The 18,400-nt window shown below is 46.7% G+C and overlaps 1 protein-coding gene across 2 annotated transcripts in view; it reads left to right on the forward strand.

Moving 5' to 3' along the window:
- Positions 1 to 17,576, forward strand: part of LOC126354163 (putative inorganic phosphate cotransporter) — a 195,266-nt gene extending 177,690 nt beyond the window's left edge. Inside the window, exons 9-11 of one of the 2 annotated variants that reach the window (XM_050003585.1) lie at positions 7,985 to 8,108; positions 15,825 to 15,852; positions 17,313 to 17,576. In XM_050003585.1, coding sequence (XP_049859542.1) covers positions 7,985 to 8,108; positions 15,825 to 15,852; positions 17,313 to 17,346 — 186 coding nt within the window. In that variant the 3' untranslated portion in view covers positions 17,347 to 17,576. The remainder of the gene's footprint in view (positions 1 to 7,984; positions 8,109 to 15,824; positions 15,853 to 17,312) is intronic. The other variant, XM_050003584.1, reaches the window with a different exon arrangement.
- Positions 17,577 to 18,400: the final 824 nt, after the last annotated feature.

An 18,400-nucleotide genomic window follows, 5' to 3' on the forward strand; every position in this document is an offset into this window, starting at 1 on the left:
ACATCCGATATCAACTAACCTCAGTGGTTAGAATTTTTATGCTGGCGGCAAGGGCGAAGAGATACGAGCGAAGCTTGTGCGTTGACATCCTATACCAATTAACCTCAGTGGTTAGAATTTTTATGCTAGCGGCAAGGGCGAAGAAACAGACAGCACTAGGTTTTCATAAAACCTCGCGCTGGACGGACCTGCTCGCTGCTACGTCCCAACCGAACTGATGTGCGTTCGCCACCACCTCACCAAATCCAGTATTCAAATACTTGGTCATTAAAAAGCACAAGATACACACGGATCCGGGAAAACAATTCCACCAACAACTCACAATACTACAACCAATCACTGTGAAACAACAGGGACGAATTACAAGTCGGCATGAACACAGAGGAGCCAGAAGCGTCCGCTGCGACGACCGACCGAACGACCAACCAACGGTCGTCCCCACTCAGATCAGCACCGGAAAGATCTCAGTATAAATCGTCGACTGACAACTTATTGCCATAAGGACACTTCGACGGGGGACGCACGCACGCACGCGCGCGCGCACACACAGACACACACACACACACACACACACACACACACACACACAGGTGAAAATTACGCTACACAAATATTAGGGTCCATTAAACTAAAACTTGCTGATTCCGGTTCTTGATGTGGTCGTGCACTCTCGAGACCACATGCTTCCGTCGGACATTGCATGTGTGTCGCCAGCGGTCGGGCGAGTACTGGCTGTCCGGACCTCCCTGCTGCTCCGTTCCAACTCGCCAAAGCTCGCTCTCTCGCTCTAAAACTCTGGTTACATATGCCAGGTGCGGGAGCAGTTTAAGCAGCGGAGCTGCTGTTCCTGCGGTGACCTCTTTGGGATGCAGTGGGACCTAACGTGTTGAGCTTTCCTCACTGGGTGTCGTCGATTGTGACGCCCTTTGTTTCTATATCGGGCTGCAAGAGAAGACTACTCTCGCAGTAGGTCCGGCCAACGTGTCGTTGGCCTGTGGTGGACCTTATGGCCCAGACCACGAATCATGCGGCTGCCAGAGTGTTCTGCATTGCTGTAGAATACTCTGGCGATTTACCGGAAGCGATCCCGCAGGAAAGGGATGCCAGCTTCCTCATGCAGCAGCCTCGCCGGGTAGCGAGGCGGCTTGTGGAACGCAAGCCGCAGCGCCCTATTCTGAACGCGTTGGAGCGTCGCAATGTACGTCGCTGCCGCGTTACCCCACACCACGGCCGCGTATTCCAGTACCGGCCGGACAAGGGACAGATACATGGCGGGGCCGTGGCGTGGAGGAAGTGTCGATGAAGGGTTGAGCAGTGGCTAAAGCGCACGAAGGCGCCCCACTGCCCGCCCTCTGACGTCTGGGACGTGTGGCAGCCACGTCAGGTGCGTGTCCAACGTCACCCCTAGGTATTTGCCGGTCCGAAACCATGGGATGGGGCCCCCCATGATCGTGACCGGCGGTAGGTCCGGCGGCAGCCCCCTTCTGCTAAAGATGACAGCCTGACTCCTCGCAGCGTTGAACTTTGAGCGCCATTTCGTGGACCAGGCGCCCAGGACGTCACATCCGAGCTGGAGGCGGCGGCGCATCTCGGCCGCGTTCATGCAGGGGGTGAACAACGCCGTGTCGTCGGCATAAGTGCCAACTCCAAGCGTGCCACCCGCGGGGCGTCGGCGGTGTACAGGGAGTATAGCAGAGGGCCGAGAACCGACCCCTGCGGCACTCCCGCTCGAATCTTCCGGTCGGTGGAAGTGCCTCCATCTGCTCGGACGTGGAATGTGCGTCCCGAGAGATACGAGTGCAGCAGGACCACGTGCGACGTCGGTACCCCGTGCACAAAAAATTTGTACACGAGGTCGTCGTGCCACACGCAGTCGAAGGCCTCGGAGACGTCGAGAAGCACCGCCCCTAGGTACTCCACCGTCTCCAGCGCTCGCATCGCCTGCTCCACGAGGCGCAACAGCTGCTGCGTGGTTGAGTGGCCGTTCCGGAACCCAAACTGTGCTGTTCCGTCACGTGTCGCAGCAGCCGCTCCACGTACAACCTCTCAAACACTTTTGAGAGGGACGGGAGCAGACTGATCGGCCGGTAGTTCGCTGCCTGGCGTGGATCCTTGCCGCTCTTGGGGATGGCAACCACCTCCGCATATTTCCACGCGGAAGGGAAGGTCCCAGAGCGGAGGATACTGTTAAAGATGTCCGCCAGAGATTGGTGTACCTCCGGCGGTAGCATCCTCAACAGGCAGGGGTTGAGTCGACGGAGCTGCAGATCCACTTCCTCAGCTGTGATTTGCTCGATCGAGTCGTCTTCCTCCCGTGCAGCGAGGTAAACCGGCAGGCGGTCCCCCACCTGACGGACGTGGTCGGGATCGACCACACCATCAGCGGGTTGAAAATTTTCCACGAACGTGTCCGCGAGGATGCTGGCTTTCGCATCTGGCTCGCCAAGCACTACCATCTGTCGTTGTTAGGGTGGCCACAAGGCCCGCCCAGTCCCGATGTCGATGTTCGTCGATGGCGGCCTGAATCTCGCACCGCGCCCTGTCGAGGCGGCGCTTCGTCTCTGGCAGCCGTGTGAGCTGCCACTCCCGGATGAGGCGATTCTTGTTTGTGATCGCCTCTAGGATGTGCGGCGGGAGTTGGCGCGACATCTCTCGCGGCCGTCCCGGCCGCCTGGGGGTGGTCGCCTCCGCTGCAGCCAGTGTGTGCCGCGTGAAGAAGGCCAACGCTTCGTCAGCCCCTTGCACAGCGGTATCTGGTGCGCCCTCGAGGCGGTCTAGGACCTCGTCACGGAAGCGTGCCTCGTCTATGCCACGGACGTTGTGGCGGTCGGACGGCATAGATGCAATGATGACGTCCATGTCGAAGACCACCGGGAGGTGATCGGACGACATGGCGCATCTAAAGGTGCCAGATGTGAAGTGCCCAACACTTTTGAGCACGGCGATGTCGAGCACATCTGACTGGCCACGATGGGGGAAGACGGTGTGATCGTAAGGCCACAGTACGATCACGCCATGCCGTTGTGTGGCGCGAGGGAGGCGGCGGCCGCTGGCGGTGGTGATGCGGGAGTTCCATTGCGGGTGCTTGGCATTCAAGTCACCCGCAATGAAGACTTTCCCGCGCAGTGCCAGCAGGGCGTCGACGTCAGCCTCCTGAAGCAGTCCCCTCGGCGGCCTGTAGGCCGCAACAAAGGTGATGACCCTCGCCGTCGTGGTGACAGCCACCCCAGTGGCCTCCACTGCAGCGAGGGGCTGTAGCTGAACTTCATATTTCAGGGACGCCTTGATACAAATAGCCGTCCCGCCGCCGTGGCACAACCTGTCGGTGCGGTAACACTGATAGTTGGCCACTTTGACATGTATTCACGGCTTCAGAAAGGTCTCGACAACGAGGCAGATGTCAATTGCCTCGTCGCGCAAGAACTCCCTGAATTCCCCTTGCTGGGGGACCAAAGTGTTTGCTTTGAAAGCGCAAACGCTGAGGCCAAGAATACGGCGATTATCCATGGCCCGGTCGAGTTGCAACGACGCCTGAAGGGCCGACGTGACCGCGGTGACGAACACCGGGAGTTGCTCGAACAGCTGGCTCAACGACCGCAAGAGCGATAGGATCTCGGCGGCGTCGGTGGCCGAGGGGGCGGTGGGGGCCTCTGGGGCGGCCTCCGCCACTGCGGCGGCCGCTCCGTAGCAGACGACTGCCGTGGAGCATCGGCAGCCGGTCGCGGTTGCGACACAGCACGAGGTGCCATCCTCTGTCGTCGGCAGTCCGTTGTGCAGCGGATGAGGTGGCCCGGCCCGCGCGCCGGCGACGTCTGCGCGTGGCGGCAACCCGCGCGCTCTGCGTGGGCACTGTGGTTGCGAACCCCACGGGCGAAGCCGTGGACGGCGCGGTCAGTTGCTGCGTCTCGCCCGCCACCTGTTCCGAACTTCGGGTGATGAAGGCTGATGGCCCGCCCTCGGTGGCGGCAGCAAAGCTAGTGGACGGGTGCACCTTACGAGAAGGAGCAGCCCCTCCCCTCTTTTGATTTCGGCCCCTTTTAAAGGCCAACGTGAGTGCCGCCGCAGTTGCAGCACGTCGGCTTTTCTTCCCTAGCAAGCCCGCAGGACTTGCTCTCGTGCTGTGGCACTTGACGCAGCGGGCAACATGGAGCAGTAGCGGGAGACGTGGTCGAACCTCTGGCAGGAAAAGCACTGGGCCCTCTTGCCTTTGGCCCGGAGAGGTTCCACCGCGACCTTGACCCGGCTGCACACTGAAAAATATTCCGATTTTCCAGGTTGTCAACGAGGACAACCTGGTACAGCGGCATGTCGCGGTGCGTGCGTGGAGACTTCATCAGTCCGGTGGACCGTACGCCGAAGCCCATGTTTTCTAGCTCCCCTCGAAGGTAGTCCGCACCAAACTTGAGGGGAAGGTGGGGGAATACCACCTTCAGAAGTTTGAGCGGCTCGGAGGGGTGCGTGTAGCGTCCATCACCGCGCGGTACTCCTAGTTGGATGACACTGTGACCTTGTAGAGGTCACGGCCAGCGTTCTTGACAGTGGTGGACGTGGCCACCCTGTCTAGTTTGTGCGGCTTCTTTTGGGCCGGCGGCAGCGGGGTCGGTTGCTGCAGCGCAGCAGCCCTGGCGGTGTGCCGCCTGGGTGAGGCGACAAAACCGTCCTCGTCTGGCTGCCGGGAGGCGGCAGGTGAACGAGTGGGCCGCCGCGTTGTCTTCGTCGATCTCGCGATAGTCATCCCAGACTCTGTGGTGGAGGTGCGGGAGGCCCTGGATGCCTTCTTCTGCGGCCTCGCTGCTTCATATGTCTGAGAGGGAGTGTCTGAATCGTCATGCGTCACAGTCCGGCGCTTTCTGGGTGCGCGGGCAGCGTCAAGGTCGGTGTCACGGCGCTCTGACTCGGCAATCGCCTCAGCCAGATTTGCGTCGGGCAGGTCGATGTCCTCCAGGTCGGTGGCCGCAGCTAGCGCAGCCACGGGCACTACTTGTGTCTCTGGGGCCAGGGGGGCAACCGCGGGCACATCGACCTCTTGAGTGGTCGAGGCCAGCGGCGCAACTCCCGCCGAGGCCGCCACAGCCGGTACCACAAACTCGCGCGATGCAACCGGCGGGGCTCTCGGTGGCACACCCGACACTTGCTCCCTCGTGTGCGGTAAAGCGGCAGCCTTCTGAATGTTACAGAAGGCGAGTATAGCCGCCTCGTCGTCTTCTCGACTAGGATAGGAGCCCCCTTGGGCGAGTTTGTTCATAAGAATGAACACTCGATCACGAGAGTGCGCGTCAGAACTCTTAGAGTCAAACCTGGCATCGTCAATTGTCGAAAGCCGGTTCGTCATAAGTGGGGGGTCGGATGGGGCCGCCACCGGGATCAACTCAGTCGCCTGAGCTGGCCCCGACGGACGGCAATCCGCCACACCCTTTCAAGTAAAGCATCCTCTCTCATCGACATCTCGAACAGCACTGCGTCGTCGCGTGCAGCGTTCCCCAAAGCTCGACACACCACGACCCGGAAATACTAGAGGCCGCTCCAAAGATGGTACCACGATACACCCTATCGACAAGCGCTGGTGCTGCTACTCACAGACAGACAAGGCGAGTAAACGTGGTGGCGCCAGTGAACACACTAAGAAACGAGACGCCACTATCGCCATTACAAGATGCCGAGCCATGAAAGAAATCGACGCGAGCCGCACATGGCTCAAATGTTCTGTTCAAAGTTGACGTCATTCTTAGCAGTGGATTTCTTTCTACAGCATTTTTAAACTGGAAGTTTAATTTTGGACGTCCTACATTCTCTTTAAAAACATCTAGGACTTATAGAGGGAAATGAGTAGACTGTACCGGATGATCAAAACGTCAGTACAAATTTGAAAACTTAATAAACCACGGAATAATGCACATAGAGAGGTTGTTTATTATAAGTTGACTGATTCGTGATATGTTGTTTCATTTACTTGTTTTCTTGGTCAGTCTCTCGTCCCCAGCTTGCTCGTCTGTCTCTGGTCGGCATCTGTTAGAGAGTTAGTGTCTGTCTGTCTGTCGGTCTGCCGTACGTTAATAGCTGCCTCTGTCATGTTTATCGGTTTCGGTGTGTTAACGAATTTACTGCTTGAAGTGTAATGGCCTAACGCGCTGATTCAGATGCAGGAACTCAGCCCCAACCGGGCGACCACTAGCTGAGTTCTGCTACTGGCGGAGTGGCAGGACTCTCATTTTGACGGCTTTAAGGTTTGATCCAACCTAGCACCATACTAGCACTCCGCACGACACACAGACACTGACTGCCCCACACTGACCCAGCTGACCAACTGACCAGCTCATAGCGCTGCTTAAATGCACGTGAACAGGCAACCTTTCCCCTTCTCCACCAGAGGGAGACACCAAAGCTGCGATTGCCACAGCGGCGCCACCGCCAGAAATGGAGGGCGACTGCTTCACACTAAACGCTGTGGCGCGCTCTTCGAAACAGCAATTTTTACCACGGCTCACAATGACATAATTTTGCTGGTACATTCAGTGGTGTACGTGAATTATGTCTGCAAAATGTGTAGAGAATACGGTTGGTTGTAAAGAAATGATAAATTAAAAACAGTATTCTTCATGCGGCATTATTGGTGCTGTTAATGCATGTACAGTGAAAATGTAGTAAGCGATAAACTTTTATTTTCATCAATTTGTGGGATAATCAGCGAGACAAGTTTCGCAAGTGTATGAATTTATCTGCAAAGTTCATTGCACGTCTCGAGGTGCAGTCAGTTGGAAGCAATGGATGACTAAATTATGGGTATTCGCGTCTCGTGAGCTGCACTGATTTTCCACCCACACCCCACTGATACGTAGGTAGGTCTAACACCCCAGCAATTTTTTCCAGTCAGTAAGTGATATGTCTACCAAATTTGGTTGATGTCGGACCAGTGGTGTAGGAAGTGTGTTACATACATACATATACATGTACACCGATTTTAAAATCCATGTGGATACTGATTTACACAGTTTGACAGTCGAAATTTCACGCCGGTGGAACTGTTCTCGTGGATGTTTCTGATATGGATTTATAGGCCTGTGCCATCAGAAAGTATTTCTTGGTTTGAAGAGCATTTTTGAGAGCAGTTTTACCGTTAGCGAAACATCAATATCAACGATGCTTGAATGAAGAGTAGCCCATTTCTTCCTGTTGTCATTTTCCATCACCATATAGATGATCATTGGTCGTAAGAACTCAGTTAGCTCCCTACCGTGGGATGGAATCGTTTGCTAAATTTACTTTCGTCGGCATTATTCCCATTTAAACGAGGATGCGACGAGTGATAATTGACAGCCCAGTGTATGACAGTATTTGGTTTCAACAATGAACTAATAGTGTCGTATTTGACATCGCAGAATAGGTGATATGTATAAAAAGTTTGAGGTAAAATGATAAACACAATGTAACTTGAAACTTCCAGGCACATTAAAACTGTGTGGCGGACCGAGACTCGAAGTCGGGACCTTGCCTTTCGCGGGCAAGTACTCTACCAACTGAGCTACCCAAGCACGACTCACGCCTCGTCCTCACAGTTTTACTTCCGGCAGTACCTCGTCTCCTACCTTCCAAACTTCACAGAAGCTCTCCTGCGAGCCTTGCAGAACTAACACTCATGAAAGGAAGGATATTGCGGCGACATGGCTTAGCCACAGCCTGGGGGATGTTTCCAGAATGAGATTTTCACTCTGCAGCGGAGTGTGCGCTGATATGAAACTTCATGGCAGATTAAAACTGTGTGCCGGTCCCGAGTTCGAGTCTCGGTCCGGCACACGGTTTTAATCTGCCTGGAAGTTTAATATCAGCGCACACTCGGCTGCAGAGTAAAAATCTCATTCTGGAAACAATGTAGCTTGTACCAAAGGCCTACTGATATTTTTTGGAAACGGTTATTGTAACGGATAATGCTTGTAAAGCAGTGAGGACAGCGAGTGCTTCATCTTCCCGCACGGTCTGAATGTTTCAGCAAACGAGGGGTCAGTGGGACATCATGTTCCTCATCTCTGCCGGCGTGGGCCTGGTCACCTTCCTGCTGTACTTGGTGCTGGCCACCGACAAGGAGCAGCCCTGGAACAGGCCTGAAGAAGAAGGTCGGTACCGACGAGCACGGATTTGTACTTCTCATTTCCAAAAATACGCACCATTCTACTTGCTCTGCTGTACTCTTCCAAAGGTGGTGATAAAAGCTTAAATCATCAGTGTTCACAAGAACTTTCAGAATCCAAACTGCAGCTGATCCAAGGCAGAGAACGTAGTTCTTATGTCACTACCGACAACCCCACAGAAAAGAAACTGCCCATGGCACAACGTACGCTAAGAATTCCCTAGAAGGTCTCACCTTTATCTGTGATATGCTGTAAGCATCAGTAGTATCTCCTACAGAATTACAAATCTTGATCGTGTAGGGAAATGCGTTGTTAGAGACAATCTGCTTTGTTTTCGTATTTTTGATGACCGATTTTAATTCGAGTCTGCGTTGTCTCGTTCACATCTTTTATTTGTATGGCTGTTGTCATCCACATGTGTCTCTAGTTATTTATGCGCAGTTTATCTAGGATGTACTTTACTCCTTCGTATACTATTCTTTTCACTAGCCTCTGGCCCTTACTGAGTCTAAGGACCGAAAAATATTACACAGCAGCGAAACGTAGGTCAGGCGTTCAAAACGAGCTGCGCTCAATAATGAATCAGCTTTGTCAGATTTAATTGCAGTGCAGTTACTTTTAATGGGATTTTCGCTCTGAAAATAAAAACAGTGGCAAAAATTCAGTTTTCTCGACTCGTAATTCTGTTGTCTCTTTTGATAAACCTGTTTTTAAATGAGCTCCCTCCCGTCGCTTGTTCTACCTACATGACTGTATAGTTCGCTTTTTAATCTCTTTAGCATTAACTCCCCTTCATTCACTCTGTATATCCCAGTTTGATAGCAGTGGTGCTGACATTTGTTTCATTCGTTGCTAGTGTAATAATTAGTGCTATTCTCTCTATCCATGATCCTGTTTCACACAGAATACTGCCCATATAGCATTATTTAAAGCGTATCGTTCTTAAAGTATCTCGCGGAAGATGCCATTGGACTTGTTTTCTATTATTATGCCACAGATTTAGTAATGATGCAAGACACGTCCTCCCATATAACAAGATTCTCTTGTAACTCACATCCAAACTTCGAAACACTACATCTGCGGCTTACTCATCATCACATAAATCGTGCTTTCTGTGTGATGAACAGCTTTCCCAATTATTATCTTCAAGTGATCCACTCTGTTTCATTTGACTTTAGGAGAACGAGGGCAATTCAAAAGAATAATTTTTTTTTACTTCGCCGGCCGCTGTGGTCTCACGGTTCTAGGCGCGCAGTCCGGAACCGTGCGACTGCTACGGTCGCAGGTTCGAATCCTGCCTCGGGCATGGATGTGTGTGATGTCCTTAGGTTAGTTAGGTTTAAGTAGTTCTAAGTTCTAGGGGACTAATGACCACAGCAGTTGAGTCCCATAGTGCTCAGAGCCATTTGAACCATTTTTTTTTACTTCCCCTTGCAGGTGTACTTCAGCGTTCAGGTGTTTTTAGGCAATATTTAACAATTTCTTGGACTACAATTAAGCATTAAGCTCGTGCTGTCAAATAATGGTTAGGTTGTTTGGCGAAGGAGACCAGACAGCGAGGTCTTAGGTCTTATCGGATTACGGAAGGATGGGGAAGGAAGTCGGCCGTGCCCTTTCAAATGAACCATCACGGAATTTTCCTGAAGCGATTTAGGGAAATCACGGAAAACCTAAATCAGGATGGCCGGACGCGGGATTGAACCGTCGTCCACCCGAATGCGAGTCCAGTGTCTAACCACTGCGCCACCTCGCTCGGTGTCAAATAATGCTAATGAAGTGCACGATTATGTTGATTCATTGTATATGCGTGTTATTGTGTACCATTCTCGAGTGTTCTGAAATATGTTTTAGCGTTTAGAATTCGAGGTACTTGTTCGCTGCAAGAAAACAAAAACATTCGTGAAGGAAAGACCGCCCTATAATTCGTCAAGGTGAAGTTAGGAAATATTTCTTCAGATCTACGGACCAAATCTGTTATGCAGAACAGATATTTATTATTTTTACTCTTTCTCCTAATTTGTGCAATTTCGATGGTGGCATATTTTCGTCTCATCTGTCAAGCTTCTTTTAGGTCTTCTTCTAAACTGTACATACGATCATTTATCAACAAGCTTCACCTCTAGCTAGCCATCTCTGTGTTACATTTCCTTTCAGTTTGTAAGACAGTTTTCACACTGTCTTCATTTATGTGTAGTATTTCTAATACAACGAAACATGCGAAGCACCAAATGGGACGGAAATCAGTAGATGCGATGTATATGTAAAGACAAACAAATGATTACAGTTTCAGAAAAATTGGATGATTTATTGAAGAGCAAGTCAATAACACGTTGATCCACCTCTGCCCCTTATGCAAGTAGTTATTCAGCTGCAAATTGATTGACAGAATAGCTGGATGTCCACCTGATGGATATTGTCCCAATTTTTGTCCACCTAGTGCATTAGATTGTCAGAATTTCGAACTGGTTGGAGGGTCCTACCCACAATTTCCTACTCGTTTTCAACTGGGGAGAGATCTTGCTTCCTTACTGGCCAAGGCGAGGTTTTGCAAGGACGAAGACAAGCAGTAGAAACTCTCGCCGTTTGTGGGTGAGCGTTATCTTGCGTCGCTGGTTTTCGGAGTCAGTTCGAAGGGGGACTCAACTCTGAAGACAATTCTGCTCCAGTCAATGAGGGAATCCGACGACGTGTCTCGAGACGCCCCAGCGGTCGGGTATCAACCTGACTGTCGCCCCCCATAAGGCTCGACAATCAAGAGCGATGGTCTGTTGTAACATTCATTTTCATAATAGAACCCTTCTGGTTGTCATCCGCGGCACAGTGGTACGTCGACGATGTTCTGCACCATTCTGAACTTATATTTCACCAAGATAGTGCTCGCGCGCACACCGCGAATGTTTCTATTGCTCATATTCGTGTTTGCCAAACGCTACTACGAGCAAATAGGCCACCGGATCTCTCCTCAGTTGTGGACCTTTGGAGCATCATGGGCAAGCCCCAACGATGTAACGCACCAACTGGACAGAATTTCGCACGCTATCCCTCAGGAACACATACAACAACTCTATCGATCAATGCGAAGCTGAATAACTGCTTGCATAAGGGCCAGAGGTAAAGCATGAGTTAGTGCCATTTCCTATTTGTGAAGCTCTCCTATATACATCATGTATTTCTTTCAGAATTGTAATAATTTGATTGTCTGTACATGTATATCACATCTATCAATTTCTGTCCCATTAGGACAATTCCTTCGTAGTGCGTCGTTTTCCTTCTTAGAGTGTATTTTCATTTCTTCTTCAGTTTTTATGCTTTTTTTCCCTTGATGTTTTTTATTCCATCTATAGTCATATAGGACATAGTTTCTACATTACTGTACTAGTGAAAACTGCAGCACTGCGACGTTAACTCCGCGTATGACTTAATAATGACACGTTCAGAGGAATAAAGAAATTACCCTACATACTACATCACTATCGGTTGACATATTGTATACCCGAGTAACTGAAAGCCTTCGAATATGATTATAATGTTTTCCCTGAACGAAAGAAATGAGCGTGTGAGCGAAGCGCGAAATCGCAGGCATGTTAGTCAGCTAACGTGTCAAGAGATGGATGGATTAAGGGAGAGGTATCTGCAATGCAGCGAAGTAGTCTTGCACGTCAGTTGCAACATTTGGACGGGAATTCTTCTCTTAGAACACATACAGAATAATGTACTCGAAGAAACGATCTTGCACGTTAGTTGCAACATTTGGACGGGAATTCTTCTCTTAGAACACATACAGAATAATGTACTCAAAGAAACGAACTATCTCGAGCTCTAAAACTGTCAGATGCACCAGTCTGTCCACATTACAACGGTACAACTCAGAACAGTTATGATCACTGTCACATGATAGCACACTAGTGACAACAACACTATGCGTTTATCCAGTATTAGCCGTTGTAGATGCACTATACTACCACTGCATTTCACATTCCTTAACTGCTTCTGTAGGTCATCTCATCAGAAGAGACGGTATGTTCCCAGTCAGTAGAGCACTAATGATCATTTTAACTCAAGGGTGCGTTTGCTTTGACATCATGTGTATCCTGTAGACGAGTCCAGTATGCGATGGAAGACATTTGTGGCAGTGCCCCATCACTGTACCTGCGATGAAACTCTGCCCCGTGCGAGTTTGTCATCCCGTGCTGTCACATTTGGTGCTCCAGCGTCTGGTTATGATTATTCACTTGCTAGATTGCTTACAAAACGCAGAACTCAATCTAGAATATCGTTCGCATAGGATCCATTGCAGATTGGAGAAATAGGAGATATTGGACGTAAGCAAAGAAGAGCGACACGAATGCTCACAGGTTTCTTTGACATTCAGCATCAAGGAAATACTGAAAAGCTAAAACTGGCATATGCTTAAAGGTCGACGTCAACTGTACAGCTAGAGCGGCAAAGTTCCAAGAACAAGTATTGATTCTGTGGAGCAGTTGTCCACTGAAGGGAACAGCTGTTAATGTTGCTTCTCTGACGTTTTTAATCCTCCTGGGGGCTGTAAATGCACACAGTCCAATCCAGTGGATACCCTCTACTGTGCTGTGCCCTGAGTGCCTCATGGCTGTTGAAGAACGCCAAAGAAGTGACATTAGCAGCCGTCCACTGCAGTGGACAGCTGCACCAGACGGTTCAGCGAGGAACTTAGGAATAGACCACAGTCACGTATCGGTGCCGTAAAGTGTACAAAGAGAAGATTACACCTATTACAGTACCCAATGGATCATTTCAGTGCCCATTCTTCCTCCGCTTCATTCAGGAATGGAACGAAAAGACACCAAAAATACGTGGTGCAGTCGGAAGTATCCTCAGCTATACACTTCAAAATGGTTTGAAGATTATAAATGTAGATGTGACTGTAGATGTAACTGTAGAATTAGATGTAGGTGACCTCTTTAGTGCAACAACTATTGGTATCCAATTTGCCCCCGTAAGTGCTGCAGCTACACGAGAGAATATAATAGTTTCCCTTGCGTTCAGAATCTTAGACATGATCGTACCTTGCTCTTCGCCAAAAAGACGCATAGTCATATTTATCCCTGCACCTAAGAATAAGGAGGATACAGTCCTTACAGAACACTATACGTCAAAGAAGGATATTTACAAAGAGCTCATTAGTCCATGCATGTCATATTGCAGGATAGTTCGAGTCATCTGAACATCAGACACTGCTCTGACTTAATTTTCTTCTCCTTCTATCTCTCGTCATGATGTGCCAGTTATCAAGAACAATACCTTCGTTTTGATTTTAGAGTAAATAGGTCATGTGAACTTCCTTTTACTCCGTATAAGTTGTCTTCATACCGTATCTTGTACACTGAAGACACACATGGGTCATACTGCTAGGGAAGCTGCTCACATGTTACGGTGTGTGCACTGTCATATGACTCATAAATGTGTGGTTGGTTGGTATCCGACAAGCATGGTCACAGTTTTGTTAGAAGATTGTGAAACCATGTCACAAATTTTCTACATCTTTTAACGAATGTACGATCGTCATGAGAGCATCATAACTGCAGGGCGTTTCCAGCGATTGTCATCGACTAATAAAGGTTGACTGACTTAATTCACTTCATCAGAAAGTGCCAACACGTAAACGGAGCATGGCCTGCGACTTACACAAATCCATTCATTGAGTCGAAAGCAAGGGCACCGAACCACATTGAACCGATTCATACGTTTCCAGTTTTAGTGGTGCGTTAAGCAGCATCATGCCTCCAACGGACGAATCGGCGCTACTGCTGCGGAAGTCACTGAATCTTGCCGCTATTCAGCTCCGATACGCCACAAACTTTATTGAACGTCTTCTCTATCGATAAAGCTTCTCTTTTAACAACTTTCGGTAAATGAGTCCTAAGCAACAAAAAATAATAAGTATAAGGAATTGAGCTACTTGTGTAAAAGCACCGGAAATCACGAAGGATCTATCTATCAAGCAAAAGATTTCTTTCGAGCAATCAAAAGACTCAAAAAGTGAGTGTTAAATGAAAAGAACTATTATGGAAAGAAAGAGTAGCAAATTGACCGAAAAGACGAAATATTAGATACTAGAAAATTATTTTAGTATTCCCCTGAGTAAAGAAGATCCAGTCAAATCATGAGAGATAGTGAAAGTGAAGAGAATAACGACCTACCTCACTATAGAAGAACTGAAGAGTAATAACAATCTGAAGAACAACGAGGTACCTTCATATGGAGAAACATTGAAATGAAGTAAATTTGGCTGCACCTCGTGATACTATGCCTAACGCAAAACATCATCAGTTACACGAAGAAAATGACTAAATGTACTCGGATTTGGTCAGTTCACAAAAATGGGCAACAGAAAGACTGTAGCAACTCTCGAGCTGTACTCCTGAAAATACAAAATGTTTTTTATTTGTTGAACAGATTTGTAAAAGCTATAGAACACACCTTGCCAGACCACCAACAGACTTCCGTGAAGAGCGCTGCACTGTGCAAAACACATTTATTGTGGGTACTTTCGTAAAATGGTAAAACGGATCCTTTTAACTTTGTTTATTGACTTCAAAAAGACGCAAGACCGCAACCATCGCGACTGTCTACATAATATCATAGTTGTTAACTATAATTAGAAAGATGAACAACCTAACAAGAATATGCACACAACAATCAATATCAGCAATACTTTGAGATGAAGAGGTGTCTGTGGAGTTTTAAATGGAATTATGGGTCACGTAGTGTGATAAATTATTCTCACTTCTACTTGATCAACTTGTGGAATGCTATCTAAACTCAGTTATACGTGGATGAATAGCGTAAAACAGAACGGACATCGTATGTGCCGTACGCAGATTTTCTGGTGACAAGCAAAGAGGCATGACAGAAGGTATTACGTAGCAGGCCGACCTTCCAATAATGACCTGAAGTCTGGTGGAAGTGTAAAAGATGTAACTGTAATTCGTGGAAAGCACATGTCTTCCATTTGTGACAAATACTGAATTGTGAGAAAAAACATTAGCGTTCTGCTACATTTGGAGTACCTCTGTGTAGCGAAAACGATCGATGACGATAGGAAATCGTAGATTACAAGAGGGCTCTGGAATACGTTGTTATGCATGAATAACGAAAACAAAATTTTGAAATAGTGAGATCCCAATGGTGCCGGATACATTACCAGAATAAAATGTACCTAAATATGTACCATAGACCGAAGAGGACGTCTTTCAATGTACGACGGGGTCGTATCTAATGGGAACAAATGAAGGACTAAATGAAACAATTCCAGATTTATAGGCCTTGTAGAAAAATAAACTGGAGTTTTTCAACTGACTGCAATTCCCTTCATTTCCTTTTAAAAATTCAACCAGTTATGACAAAATTCAGCCTGATTGTCTTTAGATTGAAACAAAAAGTTTACTGCTGATTACCTTTCATTCTCGCGCAATATTGGTGCTGCAACAGGTGCGTCTTTTTGGATGTTCTGTGATGCTGTAGATATACGTCTAAATAGATACGCTAGCAAAGCTTTTCTAAGCTCTCACATTTGCAGTAGCCAGCGTAGCTGAAATAATCAGTGAGATATATCTGGAATTTTTAGACAAACTAGGAACTAGGAATGTAGTCTCTTTGATATTATGAATGAAATGTCTTAACTGTGCCATACTGTTCATTGTTTCTTTGCTTACAATCAAGATTGGTGCGGATCGATGGAGATGATCAGGTAATGAGCTTAGTTTTGACCCAGTTGACTTATAGATTCCGATTAGCACCTGTAGCAGATCACTTAACCGCTTTGTGAAACTAGACCCTGGAAACCTTTTACCGTTGTTTCCTATCTCAGAAAATATGGGTGTAAGAATTAATATATAACGTTTCCTACGACAGCGAATGTAGAACGCATCCTACCACATACATGCACGACCTATGTTCCTTATTTACTAGCAAATCCAATTATCCATTATCATTTTATCTCACCAGTTAAATGTTGGGCTTATCACTCGTAGAGTAGGGAAATGTCGTTGGAAATGAGGAAGTGCTAAAGTAATTTCAACCAAATTTTGTTCATATATGATTCACTAAATGGTAAAATAAATTTTGTGGGAGCGAGGTACCCTAGCATCCTAATGAGTGGGTTCGGAGAGGGTGAAATTTGATGAATGTATTACTAAGTGGAAAAGCTTTCTATGGAGATATGACATCAAGGAGTCAAGAGGGGTGGAAGTTAGGTGATACGTAAAATATAGAATAACTCTCAAACGCCGAGAGCAATTAATTTGACTTACTACTTGAAAAAAGAAGATACCGTATGAGTAAGGCAATAGTAGAGCACGTAGAAGTTCCAAGCGGGTATACAGAAATAAAGGTAGCATCGAATTAATGGTTTCCGGAGTCAAAAAGATGATTCTTTGCAGTCCCAGTGACATTTAAGAGCACGTTCAATCGAACGGAATGAAAGGCTAGGGGTGGGTTCCAATCGCCTTGCTTTTACTCCAGACAAATTCATGTTGGGCCTGAATTGAGAATTCAGTCAAGATATTATACAATCTTCATTCTAGAAGGGAAAGAAAAACTGCTGTTTAAACCAAGTTTTTACCTTGAATTAATATTTTTTTATACTGACCTTATTGTCTTGTAACACATATAAATAAATTTACATTCTTTTTCTCTATAAATAGATTTAGTTCCTTGTGCTGTCTAAAAGCACTCAGAGACAAACAAATAATCATATAATGCCATGTGATCAGCTAATATTTTTTAATATGAATAACCACTTCAGCAAAAAATTATAAAATTTGGCGAATGCATCATTTACATTTTTCAGTATCGTTTCTATAATTGAAGCAGTCATTTATTCAAGTTATTAACATGTGTGCGCGACAATGTAAAAAATTGTTTTGTTCATTCTTACTTCTTTCATGTATTATTTTCACTCATAAAGAATACGCTGTATTTTATAATGTAGTATTGTAGAAGAAACTGCGTAAAGTTGTTACATTACTAATATATAATATTCAATCATGGCCTGAGAGGGAACTATAAAATTTAAATTTATAAATGTATAATATCATCCAATGTGTAATTTATGTGCAGCTAATTTTTTTTTTTTTTTTTTTGCTTTTATATATCAAGTACTCTAAAGTACAGGACAAAATAATAATTTCATATTTATTTTATTTGTAGTGTGTCAGATTCCAGAGACTCCGGAATTCTATAAGAAAATCGTCGGCGGTCACATCAACAATGCGTTTGAGAAGGAACAGTCAGTGCACATTTGAAATGCAGCTGTAAGCTGTGTTGGACGTATCGCTTAAATTAAGTCTCATATTTATTTAACTTTTGTAACGATTATTTGTTACCTGTTGTCTTGTAAATATTATGTAAATAGTTGTTGTGTAAAGATTGTAATGTTTTACAGATTAAATATATTGTGTTACATGAAAACAATACGTTTCTGCGAGATAATCCGATCAATGTTTATTTATGCAGGTGCCCCCATAAACGAGAAACTCTTCAGCTGAACGCACAGAACGAAATACGGTTCACGAGGTACAATTGGAATATGTGAATGTAAAGCGTACTCTCCAGAACTTTCATATGTAGTCATCTGTAGTTTTATACCGGTCAGGCTCTAGAACAAGTGACAATCTTTGCAAAACTGTAGTGCCTGCATGTGCAAGTCAGCCCTAAACAGAAAATCGAATATTTCTATTTCCTAATACACACACATACACACACACACACACACACACACACACACACACACACACACACACACACACACACATCGCGAGTCTATTTAATCGTATCTGAGTTACATCTGGGGCGACTTCAACCTAACTTCGTACACATGTGACTTGGCACAAACAGACAGCTGTGTTCGGGATAGGACACCTCTAGCTCCACTACTTGTAGCGGATTGTATTGTGAACAAGATGACGTAAGAGTGTAGCACTCTAACACCTGTAAGAGTTAAAGTGAATACATGCTCGGCTTAATCAGTGAAAAAATATTGTTTGAATAAGACTCTGCTAGCACGTGTGTTCGTGGCGAATCTATAATTTTCAAGGTTTTTGATCTTAGGCTTTCCCGGCGCATCAGTTATTTGTATTATTGTCGGGTGTCCAGTGGCCTGCAGTCGTTTTGGTACCAAAATATGTCGACAGCTTATCTTGCCATTATCTTCAGATGATACCTGTAGAATGAGTGTCTTTGCTACATCCAGTTTCCTGTGGTCATCAGTCCCCTAGAACTTAGAACTACTTAAACCT

Source organism: Schistocerca gregaria, chromosome 3, assembly GCF_023897955.1.
Source record: "Schistocerca gregaria isolate iqSchGreg1 chromosome 3, iqSchGreg1.2, whole genome shotgun sequence".
In the NCBI taxonomy this organism is placed as follows: Eukaryota; Metazoa; Arthropoda; class Insecta; order Orthoptera; family Acrididae; genus Schistocerca; species Schistocerca gregaria.